At 39.5% G+C, this 27353-nt stretch overlaps 1 protein-coding gene across 29 annotated transcripts in view; it reads right to left on the bottom strand.

The window, feature by feature from the left end:
- Nucleotides 1–6: 6 nt before the first annotated feature.
- Nucleotides 7–27353, bottom strand: part of LOC149130302 (uncharacterized) — a 51098-nt gene continuing 23751 nt past the window's right edge. For 2 of the 29 annotated variants that reach the window (XM_089345220.1, XM_089345235.1), the window contains 12 exons: nt 25760–26829; nt 23547–23583; nt 15923–16132; nt 8849–9018; nt 3015–3157; nt 1344–1394; nt 1178–1228; nt 1012–1062; nt 846–896; nt 673–723; nt 507–557; nt 7–391 (listed from right to left, as the gene is read on the bottom strand). In XM_089345220.1, coding sequence (XP_089201346.1) covers nt 264–391; nt 507–557; nt 673–723; nt 846–896; nt 1012–1062; nt 1178–1228; nt 1344–1394; nt 3015–3157; nt 8849–9018; nt 15923–16132; nt 23547–23583; nt 25760–26829 — 2064 coding nt within the window. In that variant the 3' untranslated portion in view covers nt 7–263. The remainder of the gene's footprint in view (nt 392–506; nt 558–672; nt 724–845; nt 897–1011; nt 1063–1177; nt 1229–1343; nt 1395–3014; nt 3158–8848; nt 9019–15922; nt 16133–23546; nt 23584–25759; nt 26830–27353) is intronic. The other 27 variants (XM_089345222.1, XM_089345221.1, XM_089345223.1 and 24 more) reach the window with 27 other exon arrangements.

Genomic DNA, 27353 nt, shown 5'->3' with positions numbered 1-27353 from the left:
GAGGGAGGGAGAAAGAGAGAAGGAAAGTGAGGGAGACAACAATGAGATGAAAGAAAAGTGAATATATCTCTTTAAGGGGAGACAACCACTTCAGGATTTATATTTCATCTTTTGTATTTTTCCTTATCATGTCCTTTTTCCTGTGTCTCGGGTTTTCATATTTCAATAAAACCCCTTTACTGGATATTCTTGCATTTGTAGGGAGAGAATAGAATTACTTTATAGGTAACCATTCGAATAAAATGTAGCAATGGAACCTCTTCTCAGTCATTCACACAAACAATATAACTCAGGTGAGAGTAAAATTTATAGAAATTAATTACAGTTATTTTATACTCACCAACAGATTCTGCAACTCTCTGGACTGCTTTCTCTTCAGACTTGGGACACACTGAAATAAGAATTGGAAATTAGCAATGGAACCTCTTCTCAGTCATTCACACAAACAATATAACTCAGGTGAAGGTAAAATTTATAGAAATCAATTACAGTTATTTTATACTCACCAACAGATTCTGCAACTCTCTGGACTGCTTTCTCTTCAGACTTTGGACACACTGAAATAAGAATTGGAAATTAGCAATGGAACCTCTTCTCAGTCATTCACACAAACAATATAACTCAGGTGAAGGTAAAATTTATAGAAATCAATTACAGTTATTTTATACTCACCAACAGATTCTGCAACTCTCTGGACTGCTTTCTCTTCAGACTTTGGACACACTGAAATAAGAATTGGAAATTAGCAATGGAACCTCTTCTCAGTCATTCACACAAACAATATAACTCAGGACTCAGGTGAAGGTAAAATTTATAGAAATCAATTACAGTTATTTTATACTCACCAACAGATTCTGCAACTCTCTGGACTGCTTTCTCTTCAGACTTGGGACACACTGAAATAAGAATTGGAAATTAGCAATGGAACCTCTTCTCAGTCATTCACACAAACAATATAACTCAGGTGAAGGTAAAATTTATAGAAATCAATTACAGTTATTTTGTACTCACCAACAGATTCTGCAACCGTCTGGACTGCTTTCTCTTCAGACTTGGGACACACTGAAATAAGAATTGGAAATTAGTAATGGAACCTCTTCTCAGTCATTCACACAAACAATATAACTCAGGTGAAGGTAAAATTTATAGAAATTAATTACAGTTATTTCATACTCACCAACAGATTCTGCAACCGTCTGGACTGCTTTCTCTTCAGACTTGGGACACACTGAAATAAGAATTGGAAATTAGCAATGGAACCTCTTCTCAGTCATTCACACAAACAATATAACTCAGGTGAGAGTAAAATTTATAGAAATCAATTACAGTTATTTCATACTCACCAACAGATTCTGCAACCGTCTGGACTGCTTTCTCTTCAGACTTGGGACACTCTGAAATAAGCATTTCAAAGTTTTATATTTCATATAAAAATTTCTTTGTCTCTGTTAATAATCTATATTCCATTATTGTGAGGCAAACATATCATCAATGGTCAATTGGTGACCACTATGCTTTCGGTCAACACTTTCTAAGCTGTTACTATGTAACAGCTCAATATTTAGAACCACAACAAAATAGGCTAACCTTTCTAAATCTCATCTTTTTCTTAAGACATCATATATACTAATCTAACAGTTCTGCAATAATCTTAGTTAGTTATCACTTTATAACTCTCTTTTTCTCTTAGTTTTGTCTTTCCTTTCTTATGCCTGTGCTGGACATATGACATGCCGTTGTCCCTCTAACCTTCACTAACCAATATTCTTCTCATCTTCTGTTAAATTCCAGTGTCAACCAAATTGGTCATCAAAGGTCTGGCCACAAAGTCATGACACATTGCTTCAGGTAGGATAAACATACCCCAGCACTCATTTTTAAATGTTACTGTTGGTAATCTTTCATTTTAACTGCCCACATCACACTTCAACAGAATATCACCTGATTCAGGAAATACTTGAAGGTATTTCCTTGTCATTCATCCTCCTTAATAAGCAGCCTTGTTTGTTTTTTCAGGTGAGCAACAATTAGTTTTACACAGGTGAAGCAGAAAGTGATAACAGGTATCCTGAAAAAAACTACATTTGTATAAAATCTCCTTCAGTTAAAACTGTTTATCTACAGATTATTGCAAAGGAGTTATATCTGAAATGATACACTAGAATTCATTCTCAAGAATATATAAGCAAGGCGGGGATATAAATCAAACTGTATTTTTCTAGTAGTTTTGATTTATCAATTGCTTATTGCCCCTCTTCAGTTTGTGCCATGATTTTACTGCCTCAACACTTTTCAGTCAACAATGGAGTGTCCCGTGGTCTTTAACTGTTAGCATTGGTTCTCCTGCTATTTTGAACTTCACTTGTTTCCACGGACATTTCACAAATGACAGACTGCACTACTGTAATTGTTTGATATCTTCACAGTATGATAAATCATGATGAATTTGTGAAGTTCAACTTTGTAAAATAGGTTGAAACTATCCCTGACATCATTTCCTAATTACAACATTCTTTTCAGATACCCAGGCTGATTGATTTAACCGTCAAACTCTATAAAGTTGGTCCTTAAACTCTCAGTTGAGATTTTATCCTTGAATCTCCTACTTTACCAAAGCTGACTCTGATGTTCTTGGAAGTAACATTGTCTTTAATTATCAGCTCTCCATGATACTGATAAATCATTAATCACCTCTAATCACTCACAATTGAAAGTAAAAGGTTTACAAATAGAACATTGGAGATTTAGTGATATTTCAGTTTAATTACCATTTATCTTACATTATCATTCATTAGTCATATGTTGCAAAGCACAATCCTTTTGAAGTGTGATCACTCTTCTAATTATATAAAGACAATGTTTAGTGGATGTAGTGATAGATATACTATCACAAAGAAAAGACCCCATTTATACCAGATAATGGCAGATCTGGGTCTCCACCACAATATGAAGTGTGTTATTCCATACCAAAAAGTTAATGAGACAACAGACAGAACATTAAAGAATGTTCTTACCAAATCCACTTTTGCTGCGTATGCGTTGTCGACATATGGGGCATTGCTTAAATGTCATTTGAGAACAGCAATCCTGACAAATAACAGTATGTTGACATGGCTGGAGTGTGACAGTAGCCTTTTTCTTTTGACACCACCGACATCTGTGGAACAAAATATTAACACATCCCATCAATGACATTCAGTTATAATAAAATATTTCATTATGGACATGTTTAGAGTACAGAATATTAAGGGGCACTACAGTGACCAGCAAGAGTACATCGTAAATTCTTCTGTAAACAATTACATACAAGCAGGTTTGTGTGTATACAAGTGTCACATTAACATAGACATACAAGGCTGGGCTGAAAGTATCATAGGCTGACTAAGAAGGAGTTATCATACAGTAATTAAACTTGGAATGCATTAAATTCAACCTTTACTGATGCTAACTCCATTTTTACTTTCCAGATAAACCCACATTGGAATCAGAATTGAGGACTTGTAAAAGTGGTGCTAGAGACATTTTGTGAAAATGGATAAAATTTGGCACCGTGGTGTTATCAGATATCTGCAGAAAAAGGGGTTAGCCCCCAAGGACATTCATGCTGACACAGTTGCTACATTAGGAGATGATGCTCCAGTTTTACCAACTGTGCAAATGTGGGGAGCTGAATTCAAGAAAGGTAGGGAAAGTCTTGAAGATGATCCAAGGTTTGGACGTCCTGCCACAGCCACCACCCAAGAAAACGTTGACCATGTTCGCCACACAGTAATGGGTGGCTGACATCTAAATGTTAATCAGATAACGAATGCTGTAGGTATCTCCCGTGAATGAGTTGAGAACATTCTGCATAATGAACCTGGCATGTCGAAGGTTTCAGCTCAGTGGGTGCCACAACTTTTGATGCCTGATCAAAAGCACATCAAGCTGGTCATGTAGCAGGCAAACTTGGCACTTTTTGAAGCAAATCCGGCCGGTTTTCTTGAATGTTTTCCTCATCCAAGATGAATGCTGGGTTCACCACTTTGATTCAGAGACCAAACAGCAGTCCATCCAGTAGAAACACCCATCTTCTACCCCCACCAAAGAAGGCCAAGATGGTATCATCGGCAGGGAAGATGATGGCCTCCATCTTCTAGGATGCAAGCAGCATTGTGTTCATTGACCCCCTTCAGAAAGGCCATACTACCAATGGTGAATATTATATGCCAACTTGCTGAGGCAGCTACGAAAGGTAATGAAACAGCCTGGAAAACTGATGAAGGGGGTCCTGCTTCACGGGGACAATGCTCCTGCACACAAGTCTCTGGTTGCAATGGCTGCTGTGCATGACTGTGGCTTTGAACTGGTTGATCACCCTCCATGTTCTCCTGATTTGGCACCATCTGACCATTTTCTGTTCCCCAACATGAGAAAACACTTGGTTGGGAAGCAGTATCGGACCAATGATGAAGTCATATCTGCTGTTGAGGACTTTTTTGAGGGTCAGGATGAGAGCTTCTATACCACGGGAATCCAAGTGCTGCAATACTGATGTAAGAAGTGTATGGACCCCAGGGGAGACTATGCCAAAATATAAAACACATTTGGTCAAGTTCACTCATTGCATCGTAGTCAGCCTATGAACGTTTCAGCCCATCCTCATATATATGTATACATATATATACACACAGATATTAATGAATATATGTCTTGAATGTGATACATCACAAAAACTGGTTGACACAAAGAGAACTAAATATATTCCCAAACCATACTTCACTTCTAGAATAGATTCCATTTCTTCTCAACAAATATCTCTTTGTACTCAAGTGTGTTTCTATATGCAACCTTTGTTTTATATATATATATATATATATATATATATATATTACTTTCTTCTATTTAATCTGATTAAGAAGTGGTCTATACTTAGACATAGTTTTGAATTTTATGGATGGACAGACAGGACACAATTGCTCTAACTTCATGTATGGGTGAACTAGGTAACAAAACAGGTCACAGTGCTAAAATAGAACAATGCCCTGAGAATTATATACGATATGTATGTACAAAACCTGAGAACCCTTTTCAAAATTGATGAGTTGAATGCTGTAAATGCCATATTTCTATGCACCACTAACTTCACGTTGATTTCAGGCCAATAAAAGGTACACTATAGTTATATGATTGAAGGATTGTGGGAAACGATCCAACTACTGGTTTGGTCCTTTCAGTGCCTGGCCCATCTGTCTTCTACCACCATTGCATTTCAACAAAATCTGGCTATCCACAGGAAAATTTTGGATATTTGATGTAATGGATATTAAAAGTAGACTTCCTTACATAATCATACACTGAAGGACCATATAAGAAAGCCATGCATACAAATCTGCCCCTAGTTATAAGCTAAATCAAGGGACATTGAGAAAGCCATTGAATCTGCCACACATGATGGAATTGTTATTGGTGAATCTGAAGAAATCATTGATCTACAAACATTTTTTGACAACTTTTCCACTTCAAATGTATTTCTCAAAAAACGCTGACTTGTTAGATAAACTTTCTACTGAGGCATGTGCTTACTGTTTAGCTGCTGATAAGGAGAGGTGTGAAAAGCAAATATCTTCTCAAGCCCGTCTTGGTTTAACACCAAATATACACCTGAAGTTATGTATTGTAGCTTCTTTGAATTACAATCCTACACTTCATGGAAAAGCTCCAGGAAACTTATCAAGGACAATACATCCTCCTCTATGAATCGTGATAGGTTTCAATCTGGAAACAAATTATTGATTTTAAATACCAACAGTTTATGTAACAAGGTCCACCTTTTTGATTCTTACATTAAAAGTACCAATTCCAATCTTGTTAGTTAAACCTGGGCACATTCTTTACTCTGCAATGAAGTTTTGAGTATACCAAGCTACATTTTGTTACACAAAGACCACTCTGATTACCATAGGGGTGGGGGTTGTGTGATGGTCTATGGTCACTCAAGCTTTTCTGTAATTCCTTGTGGAGATTTAAACTGGTCACTACAAGAAGTATTCTTTTGCAACATATACACTTCTACTTGAATTTGTTTACCATCTGCAAAACTGCCATAAAAACTCACAGATTTTTGACATCTTCAAACCTGCATCTATGGAAGCAGTCACCCATATTTTCATACTGGTGATTTCGATTATCCAAATATTGATTGGGAAACCTTTCACTGGTCACAAAGTGCAAATGATTTCCTTCATTTTGTGCTGGATTCAAAGCGATCCCAATTAGTCACCTCTTCTATAAGGGGTAACAGCACTTTGGATCTGCTATTTACCACTTCTCCTGAAACTGTTATCAGCTTCACTACCAAGATACATTTAGCTAACTCTAACCATGCTGTAATCTTGCCAATCTATCTCTTACGGTCAGAAAGAAAAGTCACAACTGCCTACAAAGTGATTGCTTTTACAGGAACAAGGCTGACTGGAACTCCTATTGTACTCTGCCCTGACTGGCTTCAGGTTTACAATTCTAGAGATGTCAAGACTGACCTTCAGTACATCCTTAATTCAATGTGGGCCACATGTAAAGTATTAGTACCATATAAATGTGTTAGAAGCCCCATCAGTGCAATATGGAAGACACATTGATGAGGTGCTGAATGTGAATACAGATTATATAGAACAACGGATAAAAGAGGGTGCAACAGAGCATCCAACTATATCAAGCAGGTGACTAAAACAGGTAGTAATTAAAGTTGAACAATGCATAACAAAACACCTGGATAGAAAATTGTTCTGGAAATATGTAGATTCAAAAATAAAGGCCTCACTCTCCAGTTGTACCTCCTCATAATCTATTCTTGGTACCTTGTTGCTTCTTGTATATATTAATCTAAATAGATGCCACCTTGAAGCATATTATTCTATGCTATATATCTTTCTTTCAATCTGATCTGGACACAATGCAGCAATGGATTGCTTGATTGGCAACTCAAGTGGGTTGTAGATATGTACATTTGAACGTGGCCTTGGTATTAATGTCAACAATGACCTGTGATGGACAAACTACATTTCTAAAAACCTTCAAAAAGGTTGAAAGTGTCTTAGCATCATTTGGTAAGACCGTTGTTACTTTGTCAAGTTATCAATTTAAAGTTATTATATGTGGCTACGGTACATCCACACTTACAGCTTTCAGTTCCAGCCTGGAACCCCAATCTTGAAGCATGTTATTATATGCTATATACCTTTCCTTCAATCTGATCTACAACCAGGCAAATACTCTCTGTTAGTCGCCATATATTGAATGTATTATTTCTCTGGGTATCAGCACACTGAAGTTTGATGTCTAGCAGCTGACTTGGTGAAATACCACAAGATTATACACCATCTTGCCAACAACAACTTTGGTTATCTTCTTCCTGTATTTGACTAATCGCTGCATTCCATCCCCTCTTTTACCCTTTTCCAGTAAAGTGTAGTACACCTGCGCTCCGTATACCTTATATCATTATTATAACATTCCCATAAAAGAACATTTCTAGAAGGAAAGAAATCCTACTGATGCTTGTATATAGAACAGAAAGAACCATATTTATACAATCCAAAATTCAATCTCTACAAAGAATATCTAAATTTCAACAAAGGAAGTTCAAGATAATTCTCTCAGTGAATAATGTGTCTCCTTTCTTATCAGTCAATATAGACAGATGTATGGCAAGAAACTGCTACAACTAATAAACTGCTGAAACCTAAAATACTAGGAATGGTATTTGTGTTACTTAAATTAGTTATGTTTTCTGATAGTTTTGTTTGGAGAGGATATGTGGTTATGTTCCACCAAAAGCCACAGCATTGGGCCTCATGGAGGCAATAACCAAGTCCTTTGGCATTATGTTGTGTTTGAGAAGAAAACCCATCGAGCTGAGCAAAATCGCAGTCGTGGCAGATACCAGTGTCACACAAAATGGCACTTGTGCTGGTGGCACATAAACGCACCCTGGTGTTATGCATAGGACACCCGTGCTGGAGGCACGTAAAAGCACCCATTACACTCATGGGGTGGTTGGTGTTAAGAAGGTCATCCAACCATAGAAAACCATGCCAAATCAGACTGGAGTCTGGTGCAGCCTTCCAGCATGCCAGCCCAGTCGAATTGTCCAACCCATACCAGCATGGACAACGGACGTTAAATGATGAGGATGATGATATACAAACTGTTAGTGTGTGTTTGTAGGTCATTTTCACATGAAAGCTTACATGATGACGACTGATTGAGTCAGAGAAGAGAGAGAGAAAATTGTTGGTAGACAGATGAATGCTTCTTACTTCTAAATAACAGTTTCAAAATGTGTTCACTCACTTTATTATTTAGGACTACATTTTCATGGAGGTCACAGAACTTTAAAATAGTTAGGGGTGGATGGTGAGGTATATCTGTCAACACAAGCAATCATGTGAATATAATCAAAATAGTGTTTTTTGTTTGATCCACTAACAACTGTATTTTCTGTTTATTGTTCTTATTATTGTTGTGTGGTCTTAAGGCTGCAAGGTGGCACAATCATTAGCACACGGGGCAAAATGCATACTGGCATTTTATCTGTCTTTACGTTCTGAGTTCAAATTCCGCTACGGTTGACTTTACCTTGCTTTTGATAAAATAAGTACCAGTTGAAAACTGGGGCTGTTATCATTGACTTATCCCCTCCCTGACCTTGCTGGCCTTGTGCCAGGTTTGGAAATCATTATTGTTGTCTTGGGTCAAGACACTAATGACTGAAGAATACATCGGGAGAATTAAAACCAAATAAACATGATTATATACAAAATAGAAAATGTCCTGGTTTATCTTGTCATTGCTAGTGAGTACTTACAGTGATCGTAAAAATGTTTCTAATTTTTCTTTCAAATGTTGATTTTTTACGCTGTCCAATGGGGTCGCTTTCTTATAATTACGATGGTATAAGCTAGCTCCCTGGCTGGCAAGGTAACTCACAACTACTATTCCAGAGAGCCTCTTATCCAGTTGGAGCTCAGTGCAGCACTACAAATGATGAAATATAAAACGATGAGTAGAATATTAGACAAATATATATTATAGATAAACAAATCATGTCAAATGTAGGAAATATAATGGAACAAGTATCACAAATAACAGAACACAACAAACCAACAAGAACTTATCTATACAACTGGCTTGATGAAGCCAACTGGCCATAACAAAAGAAATACTTATGGAAGAGTATTGTATATATAAATATAACACAACAACAAACAATGGCAAGCTACGTTTTGTTACACAAAGGCCACTCTAATTACCATGGGGGTCGTGTGATGGTCTATGGTCACTCAAGCTTTTCTGTAATTCCTTGTGGAGATTTAAACTGGTCACAACAAGAAGTATTTTTTGCAACATATATACTCCTACTTTGTTTACCATCTGCAAAACTGCCATCAAAACTCACAGATTTTCAGATCTGCATCTATGAAAGCAGTCACCCATATTTTTGTACTGGTGATTTCGATTATCCAAATATTGATTGGGAAACCTTTCACTGGTCACAAATTGCAACTGATTTCCATAACAACAAACAATGAACAGAGAATAACAACAGCATAGTAATTTCTTCAGACACAGCAACAAAACCAACACCAGGCAGACATATCCAAACATATCAATAATGATTCCAAAATTTATAAAGAAACATTTTTGGCTGATGAAGTGAAGTAAAGGAAGTAAGGATTGGTGTCGTGCTTGAGGCAACACACCAACACATTATAGTCAAGAAATTGTTGAAACTGTTAGTCTGATAGACAATTCCTATAATAATGGGTAGTTGACTGCTAGAGTAGCTTCTTCTCACCAAAGAAGACATTACAACAATATGCAGGTGACCATCAACTGTCTGAAATACAGTCACACGTCTGTAGTGACCTTTATATATCTGGGAATCAAAGAGTTGCTTAAATTCTGCAACAATAGACAATAAACACCATCAGATCTACCAGTGGATGGATGATGCTGATGTCTTTCAAACAGACAGACATATATACACCTAGAAGTAGTTGATAGCTACTGTTATCTAGGTAATCAAGTCAGCAGTGGACGTGGATGCGCCGAGAGCATCGCTGCTAGAATAAGATTAAGCAGGGCAAACTTCAGAGAGCTTCTCCCTATGTTGGTAACAAAGGGCCTCTATGACTATCTGTTTATTTACATTGCCATAGATACAAACTCGTGACATCACACTTTTGTGTGCACATCTTAATGTAAATTCATTCTCATCAAATCTCCCTTCTTTACAATCATTGCAAGGGATATTATTCCAGTCAATATACACACAAAGTCCAAGCCCTGGCAATATTTGGAACCCAAATTATCAACTTTGAATAAACTCAGTTATATATTCATTATCATACTGATAAAAGAAACTTTCTTCAAAGTCCATGAATATATTTTCTTTAAATTTAACTGTCCATAAATGAATTTATTTTCCTTTTCCTTTCTTTGGAAAGAATAATGAAATATGCTTTCTACCAATTAACGCAGTTCACCTTGTTTAACTTGAAATTCAACATTTAACACAGTTCGTGAATTTCTCTTGTTAAATTTAAAGAAAATATCTTCATGAACTTTGAAGAAAGTTGTGTCATCAGAATGATTATGAATAACTGAGTTTATTTGAGGTTGATAATTTGGGTTCCAAATACAGCCAGGACTTGGACTTTGTGTGTCTCTCAACCTCAATAATATCTCCAGCAATGTTTGTAACTACACTGTCTACACTGAGGGTATTCTTTTGTTCTGCCTTGAGGTTCACACTTTCTTCTTGGACCCCTACTGACATTCATGGCATTGATTTCTTTAGATATGGTTGGCTGTTCATCATTAAGAACTTTTCAATTGTTGTGCACTGATTTCTTTAGCTCGAAACCTGCCAGTCACCTAGTCACCTACCGCTCCGGCAGACACTCTAGCCAAATCGACTACATCCTCGCCAGAAATAGGGAAAGAGGGCGGCTTATAAATGCCAAAACCTACCCTGGCGAAGAATGTACCCCACAACATAGATTAGTAGTTAGCGACTTTGGGATCAAGGCAAAATGGGTGCCCAGAATTAGACAGGCTTGGAGAAGAAGGGTGTGGAAGCTTAAAGACCCTGCAAACGGACAGAGACTTAGAGACAAGTTACTTGAAGCATTTAACGAAATAGAAGGGGATATAGCATCATACAACGTGGAAGACAATTGGAGATTTCTGCGGGACAACCTGTTGAAAGCCACCGACCAGATTTGTGGGTGGTGTAAGGTCCCCTCCCAACCCAGAGTAACGTGGTGGTGGAACAAGGAGGTAGACAGGGCTATTAGACAAAAGAAACAAGCTTGGAAGGACTGGAAGAACGGTGGTAGCAGGGAATTGTACCAATGTGCCAGAAGGGAGGCTAGGCGACAGGTTTATTTAGCCAGAGGGGAAGCAGATAAGGAAAGATTTGCCAATGTTCTGCGCCGTGAGGACCAAAGACTCGAGGTATTTCGGGTTGCAAGACAGTGTAGGAGAGAGAATAGTGATGTTGTAGGAGAGAAATGTGTTCGCATGGATGATGGTACGCTTGCATTAAATGAGGATGCAAAGAAAGAGGTCTGGAGATGCCACTACGATAGATTGCTTAATAAAGAGAATGAATGGGAGAAAGAGAGCCTGCCTTATGTCGACCCAATAGAGGGACCAGCTATCCGAGTTGATAGTACCAGGGTAGATAAAGCAATTAAGAGTATGAAGACCGGGAAAGCCCCCGGCCCATCAGGAATCACTGCAGAGATGCTCAAAATATCTGGCAGTGTTGGCTATAGCCTAGTCACCCGTATTACGAACCAGGTGATACACGAAGGAGTCATACCCTATGACTGGTGTAGCAGCATCATAGTCAACTGCTACAAAGGTAAAGGGGACGCTTTAGATACAAATAATTACAGAGGCATCAAGCTGTTAGATCAGGTTATGAAAGTTACAGAGAGGGTCATAGCCCAACTAATTAGGGAGCGAATCAATTTAGATGAGATGCAGTTTGGGTTCGTGCCAGGTAAAAGCACTACTGATGCCTTATTTCTAGTGAGACAGTTGCAAGAGAAATACCTAGCCAAGGATAAACCTCTGTACCTGGCTTTCGTTGACATGGAGAAAGCCTTTGACAGGGTCCCCCGATCCCTTATCTGGTGGTCAATGAGGAAACTTGGGATAGAAGAATGGCTAGTGAGAGCTGTGCGAGCCATGTACAGAGATGCGGCCAGTAAGGTGAGGGTTGGAAATGAGTACAGCAATGAATTCCGGGTAGAGGTAGGGGTCCACCAAGGTTCCGTCCTCAGCCCCCTATTATTTACCATAGTCCTCCAGGCAATCACAGAGGAGTTCAAGACAGGTTGCCCCTGGGAGCTCCTCTATGCTGATGACCTTGCCCTAATTGCGGAGTCACTATCAGAACTAGAGGAGAAGTTTCAGGTGTGGAAGCAAGGTCTAGAATTGAAGGGCCTTAGAGTCAACCTAGCTAAAACCAAAATCCTAATAAGTAGGAAGGTAGATAAAACACAAACCCCTTCAGGTAGATGGCCCTGCTCAGTATGTAGAAAAGGAGTAGGTAGTAACTCTATAAGATGTACCCGGTGCAAGCTATGGACACATAAGAGGTGCAGCAACATCAAAGGCAGGTTAACTAGCAAGTTAGTTTTTGTTTGTGGCAGATGTTCAGGTGCAATAAAGACTGCAAACAAACAGGAAACAACTTCTATCTCATTCCAGGGTGAAAAACTAGAGGTAGTCGATAGCTTCCGCTATCTGGGCGACCAAGTTAGTAGTGGGGGTGGGTGCGCTGAAAGTGTAGCTGCTAGAATAAGAATAGCCTGGGCAAAGTTTAGAGAGCTCTTACCCCTGCTGGCGACAAAGGGACTCTCACTCAGAGTAAAAGGCAGACTGTATGACGCATGCGTACGAACAACCATGCTACATGGCAGTGAAACATGGGCTGTAACTGCTGAGGACATACGTAAGCTCGCAAGGAATGAAGCCAGTATGCTCCGTTGGATGTGTAATGTCAATGTGAATACCCGTCAGAGTGTAAGTATCTTGAGAGAAAAGCTGAACATTAGAAGCATCAGTTGTGGCGTGCAAGAGAGACGATTGCGCTGGTATGGACATGTGGTGAGAATGGAGGAGGATAGCTGCGTGAAAAAGTGCCACACCCTAACAGTTGAGGGAACCCGTGGAAGAGGTAGGCCCAGGAAGACCTGGGCTGAGGTGGTGAGGCAAGACCTTCGTACATTGGGCCTCACCGAGGCGATGACTACGGACCGAGACCTTTGGAAATGGGCTGTGCGTGAGAAGACCCGGCAAGCCAAGTAAGATCGTTGCCAGTGCCCCTGGACTGGTTCTTGTGCGGGTGGCACATGAGATGCACCATTTTGAGCGTGGCCGTTGCCAGTACCGCCTGACTGGCTCCTGTAGGATTTTCGAGCGAGATCGTTGCCAGTGCCCCTGGACTGGCTTGTGCGGGTGGCACATAAAAGACACCATTTCGAGCGTGGCCGTTTTCGTGCGGGTGACACGTAAAAGCACCCACTACACTCTCTGAGTGGTTGGCGTTAGGAAGGGCATCCAGCTGTAGAAACTCTGCCAAATCAGACTGGAGCCTGGTGTTGCCATCCGGTTTCACCAGTCCTCAGTCAAATCGTCCAACCCATGCTAGCATGGAAAGCGGACGTTAAACGATGATGATGATGATGATGATACACATCTGTGCAGTTTTTTCCAAATCAAGATCATGTTCTCTCAATAACCGCATTCAGAGGCTATCACTAAGAATTCCACAATTCTGTCAAGTAAAGTAGTACACTTCACATTCTGTGATTTGGTTGCGATTCCGCTAGCTGTAAGATGCAGTTCAAACCTTTGTGTCCACCGATTCCAGTTCTCAGCTACATTGCCTTCTCAGCACAGTTGGGCTTCTTATCTGATTCATTCGGGTGATTATTCAATCCTACTTCTGACACCAGATAAATTATGACATACTTTGGAGAAAAGTGACTCCCGCCTGGACAGATGGAATTATCAATATCAAGTGAAATTAGTGGCATGTTGAATGAAGTACTGTTCCAGGTTGTGGAGGAAAACCGCTCAAGTATACCGGGAAGAAAAACCTGTGAGAAAATGAAGTTGGTAGAGCGAGTTCACAACATACAGAAAGGGAATACAGACATACGGGAAGAATATCCAGAGCAGCTTTTCCAAGGACTTGGATGCATGCTGGGAGACACCACATAGAATTAGTGGACAAAATCACACCCATGGTACACCCACCGAGGAAAGTGCCTGCTGCTTTGACGGACAAGGTGCAAGCAGAACTTGATTGAATGACCTAGCTCGAGTTGTCGTCAAAGAGACTCAATCCATAAACTGGATTAATAGCATGGTAACAGTAGTGAAACCAAATATGATTAGGATCTGTATAGGATCTCAATCGTGCAATAGTTGTTTGCCAGGACTGTAGGTAACTTGAAGATCATACTTCTGTAGCCACAGCAACATTCTCTGCAACCTCTGAGAAAAGCTCTACACAAGGGTTTCTGAAATATCATTTCAAGGGGCTTGCAATTAGTTTCTACTTGAATTGTTTTCCAGTAGATGTACGAATGAAACTTCTCACATCTATGGAGGATACCTAGCATCTCTTTCTCAACCTGCACATACTTCTTTTACGCATTTGTCAGTGACCCCAAAGCAAATGCTACAGGCTTGTCAGCTTGCATCAATACTGCTCCTAACTTTTGGGAGCTTGCATCAACTGATAACGTTACTGGCTTTGTAACATCAAAGTACTGTGGCACCAGAGTCTCTGTCACTCTTTGTTTCAAATTCTTGAAACATGTTTGCTGCCTTCCTTCCCAGTGCCATGCAATGTCCTTTGGCAATAACTCCCGTAGAACTACTGTTTCACTGGGGAGATTTGGCATGTACTTTCCCAGATGCTGTATCTTACCAAGGAATCTCATCAGATCTGTTTCTATGACACAACACAGGGCACAGCCATTACCATGTGTTTGTTTACATTGTGACGTCACACTTTTGTGTGCTCATCTTAACGTAAAAGTCACTCTCATCACAAGGTCTAGCTGTAGAAACCAATCCAAAAGCAGACTGACTCTCTGGCTTACCAGTTCCAGTCAAACTGTCTAAGATATGCCAGCATGGAAAGCGGGCACTAAATGATGAGATATATATATATATATATATATATGTATGTATGTAGTAGAACATACAAACCAAGCCAAAATCACACTAAGGATCTTCCTTTGTTGTATCCACTCTCTAGTGTTCTAACATTCAACATTCTAATGACATGTCCACAAGAAATCATGTATTTCCTATGTCACCCTAACCCTAACCAGTATTACAAAGGTATTCATCTATCATGTCACACAGAACTCTCTTCTACCCTCTATCTCTGTCATTGGTCACCTCTCCTTCATACTGTGATGGCAGTGTTTACAAGACCAATATCCAAGATGGGTTACCTTCTTTACAGTTGAGTGGCCATGCTTTTGAAGGTGAAAGGAGATGGAATATCGTTAGTTACATAATACAACTAGTGCTATCAGGAGAAACTGAATTATTTAATACTAAAAGAAGAGATATGGATGGGAGTGAAAAAAAATAGCAAACAATGTCTCCCTGTTTCTCAATTTCTATCCCTTTCTCTCACTTACACACACAGACATCCTCCTCATCATCATTTTACATTCGTTTGCTATGCTGGCATGGGTTAGATGGTTTGGCAGGAGCTTGGCAACTGCAGAGCTGCTCAGGCACCAACTGCCAGCTTTGGTATGGTTTCTACGGTTGGATGCCCTTCCTAATGCCAACCACACACACACATTCACAAACAGTTTTAAAAACTTACCTCATCTAAAATGTGAATGTGTTCCACCTCAGAATGAAACATCTTCTTCCTTACACCAAGGTGCAAACAATTATTGCCATCATTGTCGACAACATGTATGTTTGCTCCATGTGTAATCAATTTATGGATTATTCCGAGGTGGGCGCTGGAGACGGCTTCCAGTAATGGTGTCATTTTCTTATGGTTCTCAATATCCAGTTTCACTGAATCCTTTGTGGAAGTAAAAATAGAAATTGAAAATGTACATGAAAATTAGAGTGGATATCAATGTGTCATTGCTGTCTTCTACTGGGTACTCAACCAACCTGATCATGTACATTTGATGTTTGTTAGTGTAGTCAACCTTCTGTATGGTCCCTCCATAACTTGCTACGGATATGTGTTAGGGACATGATAAACCTATTAAGATGTCATAAACAGACTGTTTCAGCCTAATCTATATTTATCTCTCAATATAGTACGTTTCAGGCGAGTAGAACAAGAGTGAACATATAATTAGCAGATCAAAACTAGTAAAGAAGAATTATAATGTTGCTATATTAATAAGGGGTTCATAAAACAGGTGAGTTGGTTAGCGTCCACGTCCTTAACATTCCTGTACATACACACATATACATGAATGTTAAAGAATTGAGATACACACAAACACACACACACATATATAAATATATATATACATACATATATACAGGGGTGGCCCCACTGCATGACACCTTGGGCTAGTGTCTTGTACTACAGTCTCGGGCTGACCAAAGCCTTGGAGTGGATTTGGTAGACAGAAACTGAAAGAAGCCCATCGTATATGTATATGTGTGTGTGTGTGTGTTTATCCCCGCAACATCGCTTGACAATCAACGCTGGTGTGTTTACATCCCTGTAACTTAGCGGTTCAGCAAAAAGAATCAACAGAAGTACTAGTCTTTCAAAGAATAAGTCCTGGAGTCAATTACATGTTGTGGCGAGAGTCACAACAACCCATGCGAGAACAGACTTGACTGAACGACTATGAATAGTAAGGGTCTGACTGAGAGACCAGAGAGGGTAGGTGTTAATTGCAGGAAGTGGTAAGGTGTTGTTTTCGTAGTTTGTTGGTTCGTGCATGGATTGTTGTTGTTACCCTGCTCCGTAATATGCTTTATTGTTGCTACAAGGTTATAGTGTAAACAGTATCGTCATAATAATTGGTGATACAATACATTATATATATATATATGTAAGGAACGACCGTGCGAACTCAAAAAAGGAGAAATGGTGACGAATGGAAAAACAGAGGACTCCTTTTATTTAAACGTGTCACACGGTCGAACACAAAATTATATATCAAATATGATATACATAATATGTTATGCTACGATAACATAGATGACCAGTAATGAAAGACCACAACCGTATGAGATGAATAACAGAGATATTTATTGCAGCGTTAAAGATGTATGTCTGTGTGTGAGTGGGAATGCGACATATAAGAATGTAATCAAAGACAGGCCGTCGTACAAAGAAAAGTATGTATGTGAGTGATACATGTATGTGTATGTGAGTTATTACAGCAGAGAAAGAGTCAATAACACGTGAGCAATTATACCAGTTCTTTAGTACACTATAGGAAAAGTTCTGTATGTGAAAGTGAGGAGGCTGAGTGTGGCAGAGCTGATCACTAGTTGTGATGTCGTGGCATCGATGCCGGGCCGTGATTCTTGTTATACAGATGTTCCTCGCTGACTGAGAACTCTTGTCTGTTTATTATCGTGGTGAAGCTGAGTCACCTAACAGAATCGAAGAGAGAGAAGTGCCGCGGTGGTTTGGATTGGTGTACATAGTAAGTCGTGTTGACGCTGGTGGTGATTGAGGCTGCTTGGTAGTAGTCGTACAAACGTGTTGCTGATATGGCGACGGCGGTGGTCATCGTTGGCTGGACGAAGCTGTTGAAGTGGTCACTGGCTGATTGTTGCTGCTGCTGTCGTGTGGTACACGGAACAGATCTCAAAGAGAAACTGGACCGAGACGAATTTGGCGCCGAGTTAAAGCTATTTATAACAAACTATCGGTTCCCGATGGCTTCAGTTTAATACTCTATCACGTGACCTTATTAGGGGCCGTGATTGGTCAGTTTGCGTTCTGGCGGGAACGGTTCGAAGAAGTTGCCGCTTCGAATAATAATCAGTCACGTGATGACAAGGAATGCGTTCTCTGCTACGCCCGCGTTTATTTATATTTAAATGAGAAGAATGGCGATAGCAATTTTGTATCTAATGGCGATAGGTAGTTTCACTACATATATATAAGAAAAGAAGGGTAAAAATAGTGCTTGCTCCAAATCAAAGCAACAGCTTAAAAAAAACCACCAATCTTATGATAAATATTTATCGTAAGATTTGTGGGTTTTTTGAAGCTGTTGCTTTGATTTTAAGCAAGCAGTATTTTTACCCTTCTTTTCTTCAATTATTGTATATTATACCTGTATTGGTAGAAGTCTTCCTAGCCACCTCATCATTACTGTTTATAGCAGTAATAAATACTTCACATATTTACATTTGAATATATATATATATATATATATATATATATATATATATATATATATATATATATTTGTATATATTGAAAAAAAAAACAAGAAAAGGTAGAAAATGCTAAAATAATTTTATAAAAAACATTTCAGTACCGGTTTCAGTCATTGAGACTTTTTCAACTGTAAGTATAGAAAACAATTAAATTTTGGAAAAATTAAAAGAAAAGTTTTTTTAAAAGAATATTTGCAGAGTATTCAAATACAAGGGGCATTTTCCTTGTTTCTGCCTGTCTCTGTCTCTCTTGTTTACTCTAGTGAGTTCGAGGTCGTTGTGAATTCTGGCAGGTAAAAAGAAGGAGAAGAGGATGGAGGGGGAGGAGAAGAATGCGGGAATGCCATAGTAGTAGTAGGATGTTAAATGGTCAAGTGCCCTGGAAGTGACTTGTTCTGGATGGTAGTAGTGATTGAATTGTTGAGACATCTCTTTTGAATGTATTGTTTATAAAAATTTGCATAGGTGTTATTCTAAACAGCAATAGTGGTAAAGTTAGGAAGGAGGTGGCGGAGAGGAAGAAGACAAAGAAGGAGAAAGAGAAGGGAGAATAAGAAAGGAATGTAGGTGATATAATAGTAGTAGGATGTTAAATGGTCAAGTGACCTAAAAGTGGCTCATTATGGATAATAGCAATGATTGGGACTGTTTCTTAATGAATTCTTGGGAATCTCTTGAGTATCATTTTTAATATTTGGGTGTGTGTTTGTGTTATTCTAAGGCCGTGGTGGATATGTCGTTTGTTGTAGATGTGTTCAAAAGGGGTCTGTATTTTGCAATAAAGAGAGTCTCTTTACTAATTTGTTGGCTACAGGTTGTATCGTCCCTGAATTGGTAGAGGGGAAAAATTCTGAAGCTTGGATTTTTGTTATTGGTGCAAATGTCAATGTGGCACATAGAAAGCACCCATTACACTCTCGGAGTGGTTGGCATTAGGAAGGGCATCCAGGTGTAGAAACCTTACCGGATCAGATTAGAGCCTGGTACAGCCTTCTGGCTTGCCAGTCCTCAGTCAAACTGTCCAACCCATGCCAGCATGGAAAGCGGACATTAAACAATGATGATGATGTGTATATATATTTATATACGTGTATATAAACTGTATTATGTAATTCTCATAGACTTTCTAATATATATATATATATATATATATATATATATAAGCAATGTTAATTCTCTAAATGAAGTATTAACAGTAACTGCACGATAAAGTGTAGTATATTGCCACTTAAGTGTGGCTGACCCCTAGGGGTGGATGTTACTGTTGCTTTTAGCCCCAGGAGGACATCTCCTCCAGCTGGCTTATCGACACACGACTGTGTCCTGTTTGCCAAGGGAAGTTATCCCTCTCACCTCGATCAGCAGCACGAACGTATCCGGATTTCAGGGTTATTTCCCTTCGTCGGCGTTCGACAGCTGATGACCTTGGTGAGAGAGACAAAAACCTGGCAAACCTTATATCTTCTTTTCCAGTGAAATTCTTCACTGATATTGAAAAGGTGAAAACAAGCAATGTTAATTCTCTAAATGAAGTATTAACAGTAACTGCACGATAAAGTGTAGTATATTGCCACTTAAGTGTGGCTGACCCCTAGGGGTGGATGTTACTGTTGCTTCCCTTGGCAAACAGGACACAGTCGTGTGTCGATAAGCCAGCTGGAGGAGATGTCCTCCTGGGGCTAAAAGCAACAGTAACATCCACCCCTAGGGGTCAGCCACACTTAAGTGGCAATATACTACACTTTATATATATATATATATATATATATATATATATATATATATATATATACACACACATATATACTGGCTGTTCAGTGGTTCGATCACAAGAAAACTTTCTCTGTTTTGCTAGCTACTGCTGTCTATATCCGAAATATACATGTGTGTGTGTATATATATGTGCGTATATATATATATATATATATATATATATATATATATATATATATATATATATCACCATCATCATTTAGTGTCTGCTATCTTGCTGGTTTGGGTTAGATGACGCTGGCAATGACCACAACTGTGATTGAAGTTTGCTGCTTATATGGCACTGCCAATGACCATGGTTCTCGGGTGCCATTTAGATGGCACACTCGATGACCATGACTACAATACATGGTACCAGCAACAGCCATAGTTCGCAGGTGTCATTTACATGGTACCATCAAAGATCGCACCTATAACACGTGTCATTTACATAACACCGGCGCAGCCACAACTGCGATTTCACTTAGCTTGATGAGTCTTCTTACACACAGCATATCGCCAGAGGTCTCAGTCACATGTCACCACCTCCATGAAGCCCAAAGTTTGAAGATACTGCTTCACCACCTCGTCCCATGTTTCCCTGGGTCTACGTCTTCCACAGTTAGAGTGTGGCACTTCTTTACACATCTGTTCCCATCCATATGTATCACAGGACCATACCAGCACAGTTGCTTCTCTTGCACACTACATATCATACCTCTTGTGCCCAACTTTTCTCTCAAGACGCTTAGACCTTTGTCGTACATGCACACTGACATTGCACATCCAGCAAAGCATACTAGCTTTATTCCTTTCAAGCCTATGCATGTCCTCAGCAGTCACAGCCCATGTTTTGCTGCCATGGTGCATAGCTGTCCACACACAGGCATCATACAGTCTGCCTTTCAGTGAGGAGAGGCCCTTTGTTACCAACAGAGGTAGGTGCTCTCTCAACTTTGCCCAGTTTGTTCTTATTCTCACAGCTACACTCTTGCAGCATCCACCTCCACTACTACTAACTTGTAACCAAGATAACAGCAGTTATCAACTGCCTCTAGCTTACCCCACTGGCATTTGATGGAGTCTATTTTCTGTACATTGTACTTCTGCACCTTCCACACACAAAAACTATTTTCCAAGTTAACATTGGCAAACTTCTTCCTTTCTGCTTCACTCATGGCTAAGTATACCTGCTTCCTAGCTGCCTGATATAACTCTTTGCTGCCACCACCCTTCCAAGCCCATTTCTTTGTTCTAATGGCCTTGTAAACTACCCTTTTCCACCACCACCACCACCATTTCACCTTAGGCATGGCTGGGATATTGCACCAGCCACAAATTTGGCCCAAGGCTCTCACCAAGTTGTCCCGTTGGAACTTCCACTTACTCTCTATGTTACAAGTCTTTAAATCCTCCTTCTCATTATATACTTCATTTAGGACATCACTAAATCTCTGATTAATTGAAGGATCCTTCAGCTTCCATAATCTTCTTTTCCAAACTGGTTTACCCCTTGGAATCCTTCAAGCTAGTAGCTTGAACTCCCCAATGAGTAACCTATGTTGTGGGATACACTCTTCTCCACTGAAGGCCTTTGCATTTATGAGCAGCCACGAATCCTGATTTCTGGTGAGAATGTAGTCAGTCTGGCTAGCATGTTCCCCAGATTTATAGGTTATCAAGTGACTGGCTAGCTTTCGGAATCAAGTATTGCGGTCATTAGGTCATTTCCATCTCAGAACTCCAGTAGTCTTGCACCCTCCTCATTTCAGGAACCAATTCTGTATCCCTCCATGTAACGCATCGAAGATACCTGGGTGCTGCTCAACATATCCACTGAAATCACCAGCCATGAAGATAAGGTCACAGTCATTTATCTTTGAAGTGGCCAGCAGAAGAGTGTCATAGAAGTAGCCCTTCAGTTCATTTGGCATTCCTTGTGTGTGTGTGTGGGGGGGGGGCGCATAGGACGAGATGGTTGTTGCTGTGCTTACATTGACAGTGCTGTGTCTACATTGGCTGCGGCTTTCAGCACCTGAAAAGGTTGTTATTAGCATTTGCCAGCCAGCATGTCATTAACAGTTGTCCTTGCATTTAATCCTGCATCATTCATGTAACACTCGCTAACACCAAGGGACATGGGTGTTGTGCAGGCATTAGTAAAGAAGGGTTAGTATGGATACCTGTAAATAGGAGTTAATCAGGTATTGTCACCACCAACAGTGGAAGGTGCTGCATCCTGGCATTCATGCAAAGCAATGTTAATAGAAATACAGGTAAATAAGTTAGGTAGACAAATACAGTAAGGGTAGTTAATCTGTGGAGTTAGGTAGGGAGAGAGGACAAGGGAAGTTAATTCATTATGTATTGATGGTAATGGATTAACGAAGCAATAGGGACTGAGTACAGCATGCCCTCATTTAGCTTTGTTTCTGAGGACAAGGACCCTTAACTTATCTCTGCTGCATAATCTCAGTCTGCAATATGTCTGGCAAGAATAACTCCGTGTGTGTGTGTGTATATATATATATATATATATATATATATATATATATATATATATATATATATATATATATATATATATATACACCCACATTTATACATATGTACAGAGGGAAGAAAGCAGCCAAGAAGCCAAATAAATTATTGGACACAAGATAAAATGCCGACACCAACAATATACACATATAACACACACACACACACACAGCATGACAGACAGACCTTAAAAGGTGATGATGATCATTATTAACATCTGACGGATATTTGTCCTCATTTTATTTGTTGTTAACACAATATTTCAGCCGATATATCCTCCAGCCTTCATCAGGTGTCTTGGGGAAATTTCGAACCTGGGTTCTCATTCCTAACATATTTTTCGAAGTTATCATCATTATTATTATTATTATAGTTATTATTATTCAGGTCACTGCCTGGAATCGAATTCGGAATCTTGGGGTTAGTAGCCCACGCTCTTAACCACTACATCATATACCTGTGGGCATATGGCGTAGTGGTTGATGTTGATATATATAATCTGATATATATGGGTTGAATTCATAATGACCTTGTTTTGTCTGACCATTAAATATAGTACTGTCAGCAGTGGTGGTCAGTTGGACTGTCACCACCACTACTACTATGATCATCGTTACCACCACCATAATTATTCTTCATAGGCCCAAGACCTGCCATTTAAAGGTTGCTGCAGTGCAGTTGATTAAATCTACCCCCAGAATTTCACTGGTATTTTGATGATATTAATATTGAATATTAGAGAGAGAGGATATAATATGCATTTAACTAACCTGGGACAGCATCAAAGTCACCACATCATAGTGTTGCCTGAAAGTTATACAAATAGGAAAGGAAAAAATATTATTATTAGATTAATGAAAACAAATGTAATTAGGTCATTATAACCTAATTACATCAATACACACAAATACACATTGTACATGTGTGTATATATGTACATACATATATATATATATATATATATATATATATATATATATATGAGTTGAGGAATGGAGTAGATAAAATCTGGGCTACATATGTTTCATAGCAAGTGGAACATCGGAACTGGTAAATATCCAAACGAGGTGTATATCACAGGCTACTCTTCAGACCAAGGGTGTCTTGATTAAATGAAGTTAACGCTGTCAATACGAGGCTCATGTTAACACAGAGAAGATGCGATAAGGAAAGAATCAACAACCTTGCCCCCTAATAAACCCCTTCTGTTCCTGAAAGTTGTTTCTTACACTTTCTATGGATTGTTTGAAGCTCACCTTCCTACACCTCAATCCCTGGATCCTACATTTATACATATATAAGGTGGGGACCCAAAAGAACCCAGAATTTTGCAACATTATTTTCTTTGCTTACTTTTACATATTAACACTATTATCACCGTCAAAGTATTCTCCATTTGAAGCAATGCGTCGACCCAGACATGTTTTCCACTATTTGTAGCAGAGCTGGAACTCTTGCCAAGGGATGCTTTTTCAAGCCTCCATCATATTTTTCCTTGCCTCTTCCACATCTGCAAATTCTGTAGCACCAGCTTTTGTCACTATTGATGACCTTTGATAAAAGATAGGGATTGACTTCCAGCTTGTTCTTTCAGTTCACCAAATGCATTCAACCAAGACTGCTTTTGATCTTCTGTGAGCAAGTGAGGCATAAATTTTGCTGCAACACTTTTCATTTGCAATTCCTTGCTCAAGATTCCTTGACAGGAGTTCCAGGACTCACCAATCATATCAACAAGTTCGTCAATTGTTCGGTGACAGTCTTCCAAAATCAGTTCATGAATTTTCATGATGTTTTCATTTATTTGGGAGCCCCACGGCTGCCCTGAATGAGGTTCGTCCTCAATCGGCAAGTGACCATTCGAAAAGCATGGACACCACTCGTGAACTTGTGTTTTGCTCATGGCATCATGGAGGTGTCCTTCCAAGTTGTTTGAAGCATGACAACTGTTTCGGCTGCTGTTTTCTCCAGCAGAAAACAGAATCTCATGGAAGCATGCTGTTCCTTCATTTCAGCCATTGCAAAAATCGATGAACAGGGGAGAAGCCCTGCAAAACAAAGATGCACCACGTGGTAATAGGACCACACCCAAAGATGCCGGTTGGCAGACTGATGCCTGAGTATCACATCAAGTGGCTTCTAGCAGCAGAAGCCTAAACTTCAATGGCTTTGCCCCACAGAGAACGTTTCCGGTTACTTTTGGGTACCCCCTCGTATATTCGACATGCTCTCTACATTATAGACCAACGATATATATACACACCTGAGTAAACACAGCAATCTATATATGGTACGATGAACAACTGTTATATAGCCACGACATTTAGGATGGAGAGAAGCGTTAATGTGGATTATAAAGACCCCAGTACATGACTGGTATTGTATTTTATCAGCTTAGCAAAGATGGAAGGACAAGGTGACCTTGGCAGGATTTGAACTCAGAACATAAAGGGTGGTAAATAAATACCACAAGGTATTTTGCCCAACAGTAATCAGACACAAGAACAGGAGAAAAGAGGGGGACAATTTATTAAATGAACCCCTGGATATTACTGGTACAGATTTTGACCCCAGGTTGTTAATAGATACTCTGGGAGGATTTGAACTTGGAACATAAACAGATCAAACTAAACACTGTAAGGGAATGATTCTGCATTTAGCCCAGGGTCAGAGGAAAGAGGAAAATTGAAAGAGAGGGGGGTGAGGTGTTTTACATGGAAAGAAAGAAAGAAAAGAGAGGATTTGAACTTGAAACGTTGAGGTAACGAAGGATGAGATGAAATAAAGAATCTAGTCAGGTAACAACAACAACAACAATAATAATTATGATGATTAATTAATGAAGTTAGATTACAGTGTCATTAGAGTGAGAGAGAGTTGAAGCATGACGACCCATGGTGGGATTATGACATGAAGGACTCAAAATAAGAAAACAAACATTAAAGAAACAGATTTGGATAATCCAAATCCATTGGGGACTTACTCTTGAACTGCCACATGTAAAGGTGTGTCACCATCTTCGTCCATTTTATTGGCATCGATGCCATTTTGTTGTAGGAGAAGTTTTATGATGTCTGTGTGTCCCTCCTGAGAGGCAAGATGTAGAGGTGTCCAACCAACTTTGTCCACAGCCCTGACATCAGTGCCATTTTGTTGTAGGAGAAGTTGAATAGTGTCTGTGTGTCCATGAAGAGAGGCATGATGTAGAGGTGTCCAACCATCGTTGGTCACAGCAGTGACATCAGTGCCATTTTGTTGTAGGAGATGTTCAATAGTGTCTGTGTGTCCCTCCTGAGAGGCAAGATGTAGAGGTGTCCAACCATTGTTGTCCACAGCACTGACATCAGTGCCATTCTGTTGTAGGAGAAGTTCAATAGTGTCTGTGTGTCCATGAAGAGAGGCATGATGTAGAGGTGTCCAACCATCGTTGGTCACAGCACTGACATCAGTGCCATTCTGTTGTAGGAGAAGTTCAATTGTGTCTGTGTGTCCATTCTGAGAGGCATGATGTAGAGGTGTCCAACCATCGTTGTCCACAGCCCTGACATCAGTGCAATTTTGTTGTAGGAGAAGTTCAATAGTGTCTGTGTGTCCATGAAGAGAGGCAAGATGTAGAGGTGTCCAACCATCGTTGGTCACAGCCCTGACATCAGTGCCATTTTGTTGTAGGAGAAGTTCTATAGTGTCTGTGTGTCCATTCTCAGAGGCAAGATGTAGAGGTGTCCAACCATCGTTGGTCACAGCCCTGACATCAGTGCCATTTTGTTGTAGGAGAAGTTCTATAGTGTCTGTGTGTCCATTCTCAGAGGCAAGATGTAGAGGTGTCCAACCATCGTTGGTCACAGCCCTGACATCAGTGCCATTTTGTTGTAGAAGTTTTATAGTGTCTGTGTGTCCATCCCAAGAGGCAAGATGTAGAGGTGTCCAACCATCGTTGGTCACAGCCCTGACATCAGTGCCATTTTGTTGTAGGAGAAGTTCAATTGTGTCTGTGTGTTCATTCAGAGAGGCACGATGTAGAGGTGTTCGACCTTGGTTATTTTTCTCAGTGACCTAAAAAAGATAAACAATAAAGACATTAAAGATGGCGTCTAGTGGATGGGAGGGGGATGGGGGGCGACGCAAAAATGAAAAATGTCAGAAAAAGAGAAAGAATCAGATTAATAAACAAGTGGAATGAAGGTGGAGTGGAGTAAATAAATGAGGTTTATATCGTTTCTATACCTGCAGACACATTATATATGTGCATATATATATATATATATATATATATATATATATATATATATATATATATATATATACACTTTCACACGAATATATATACATAAATACCTATATATACATACGTGTTTTATATTTTCACTGATCACTTGTTTATGTATTTTTGTGTATATATGCGTTTATGTGTGTGTGTATATTTGTGTATGTATGTATAGGTCTCATTATCATCATCGTTTAACATCCGCTCTCCATGCTGGTATGGGTTGGACGGTTTGACTGAGGACTGGTGAGCTAGAGGCGGCACCAGGCTCAATCTGGTCTGGCAAAGTTTCTACAGCTGGATGCCCTTCCTA

The sequence above is a fragment of the Octopus bimaculoides genome, chromosome 29 (assembly GCF_046866305.1).
Source record: "Octopus bimaculoides isolate indiv1 chromosome 29, ASM4686630v1, whole genome shotgun sequence".
NCBI classification, from domain to species: domain Eukaryota; kingdom Metazoa; phylum Mollusca; class Cephalopoda; order Octopoda; family Octopodidae; genus Octopus; species Octopus bimaculoides.
The sequence above is the reverse complement of the archived record's forward strand: the minus strand, read 5'-3'. Positions and strand labels throughout refer to the sequence as shown.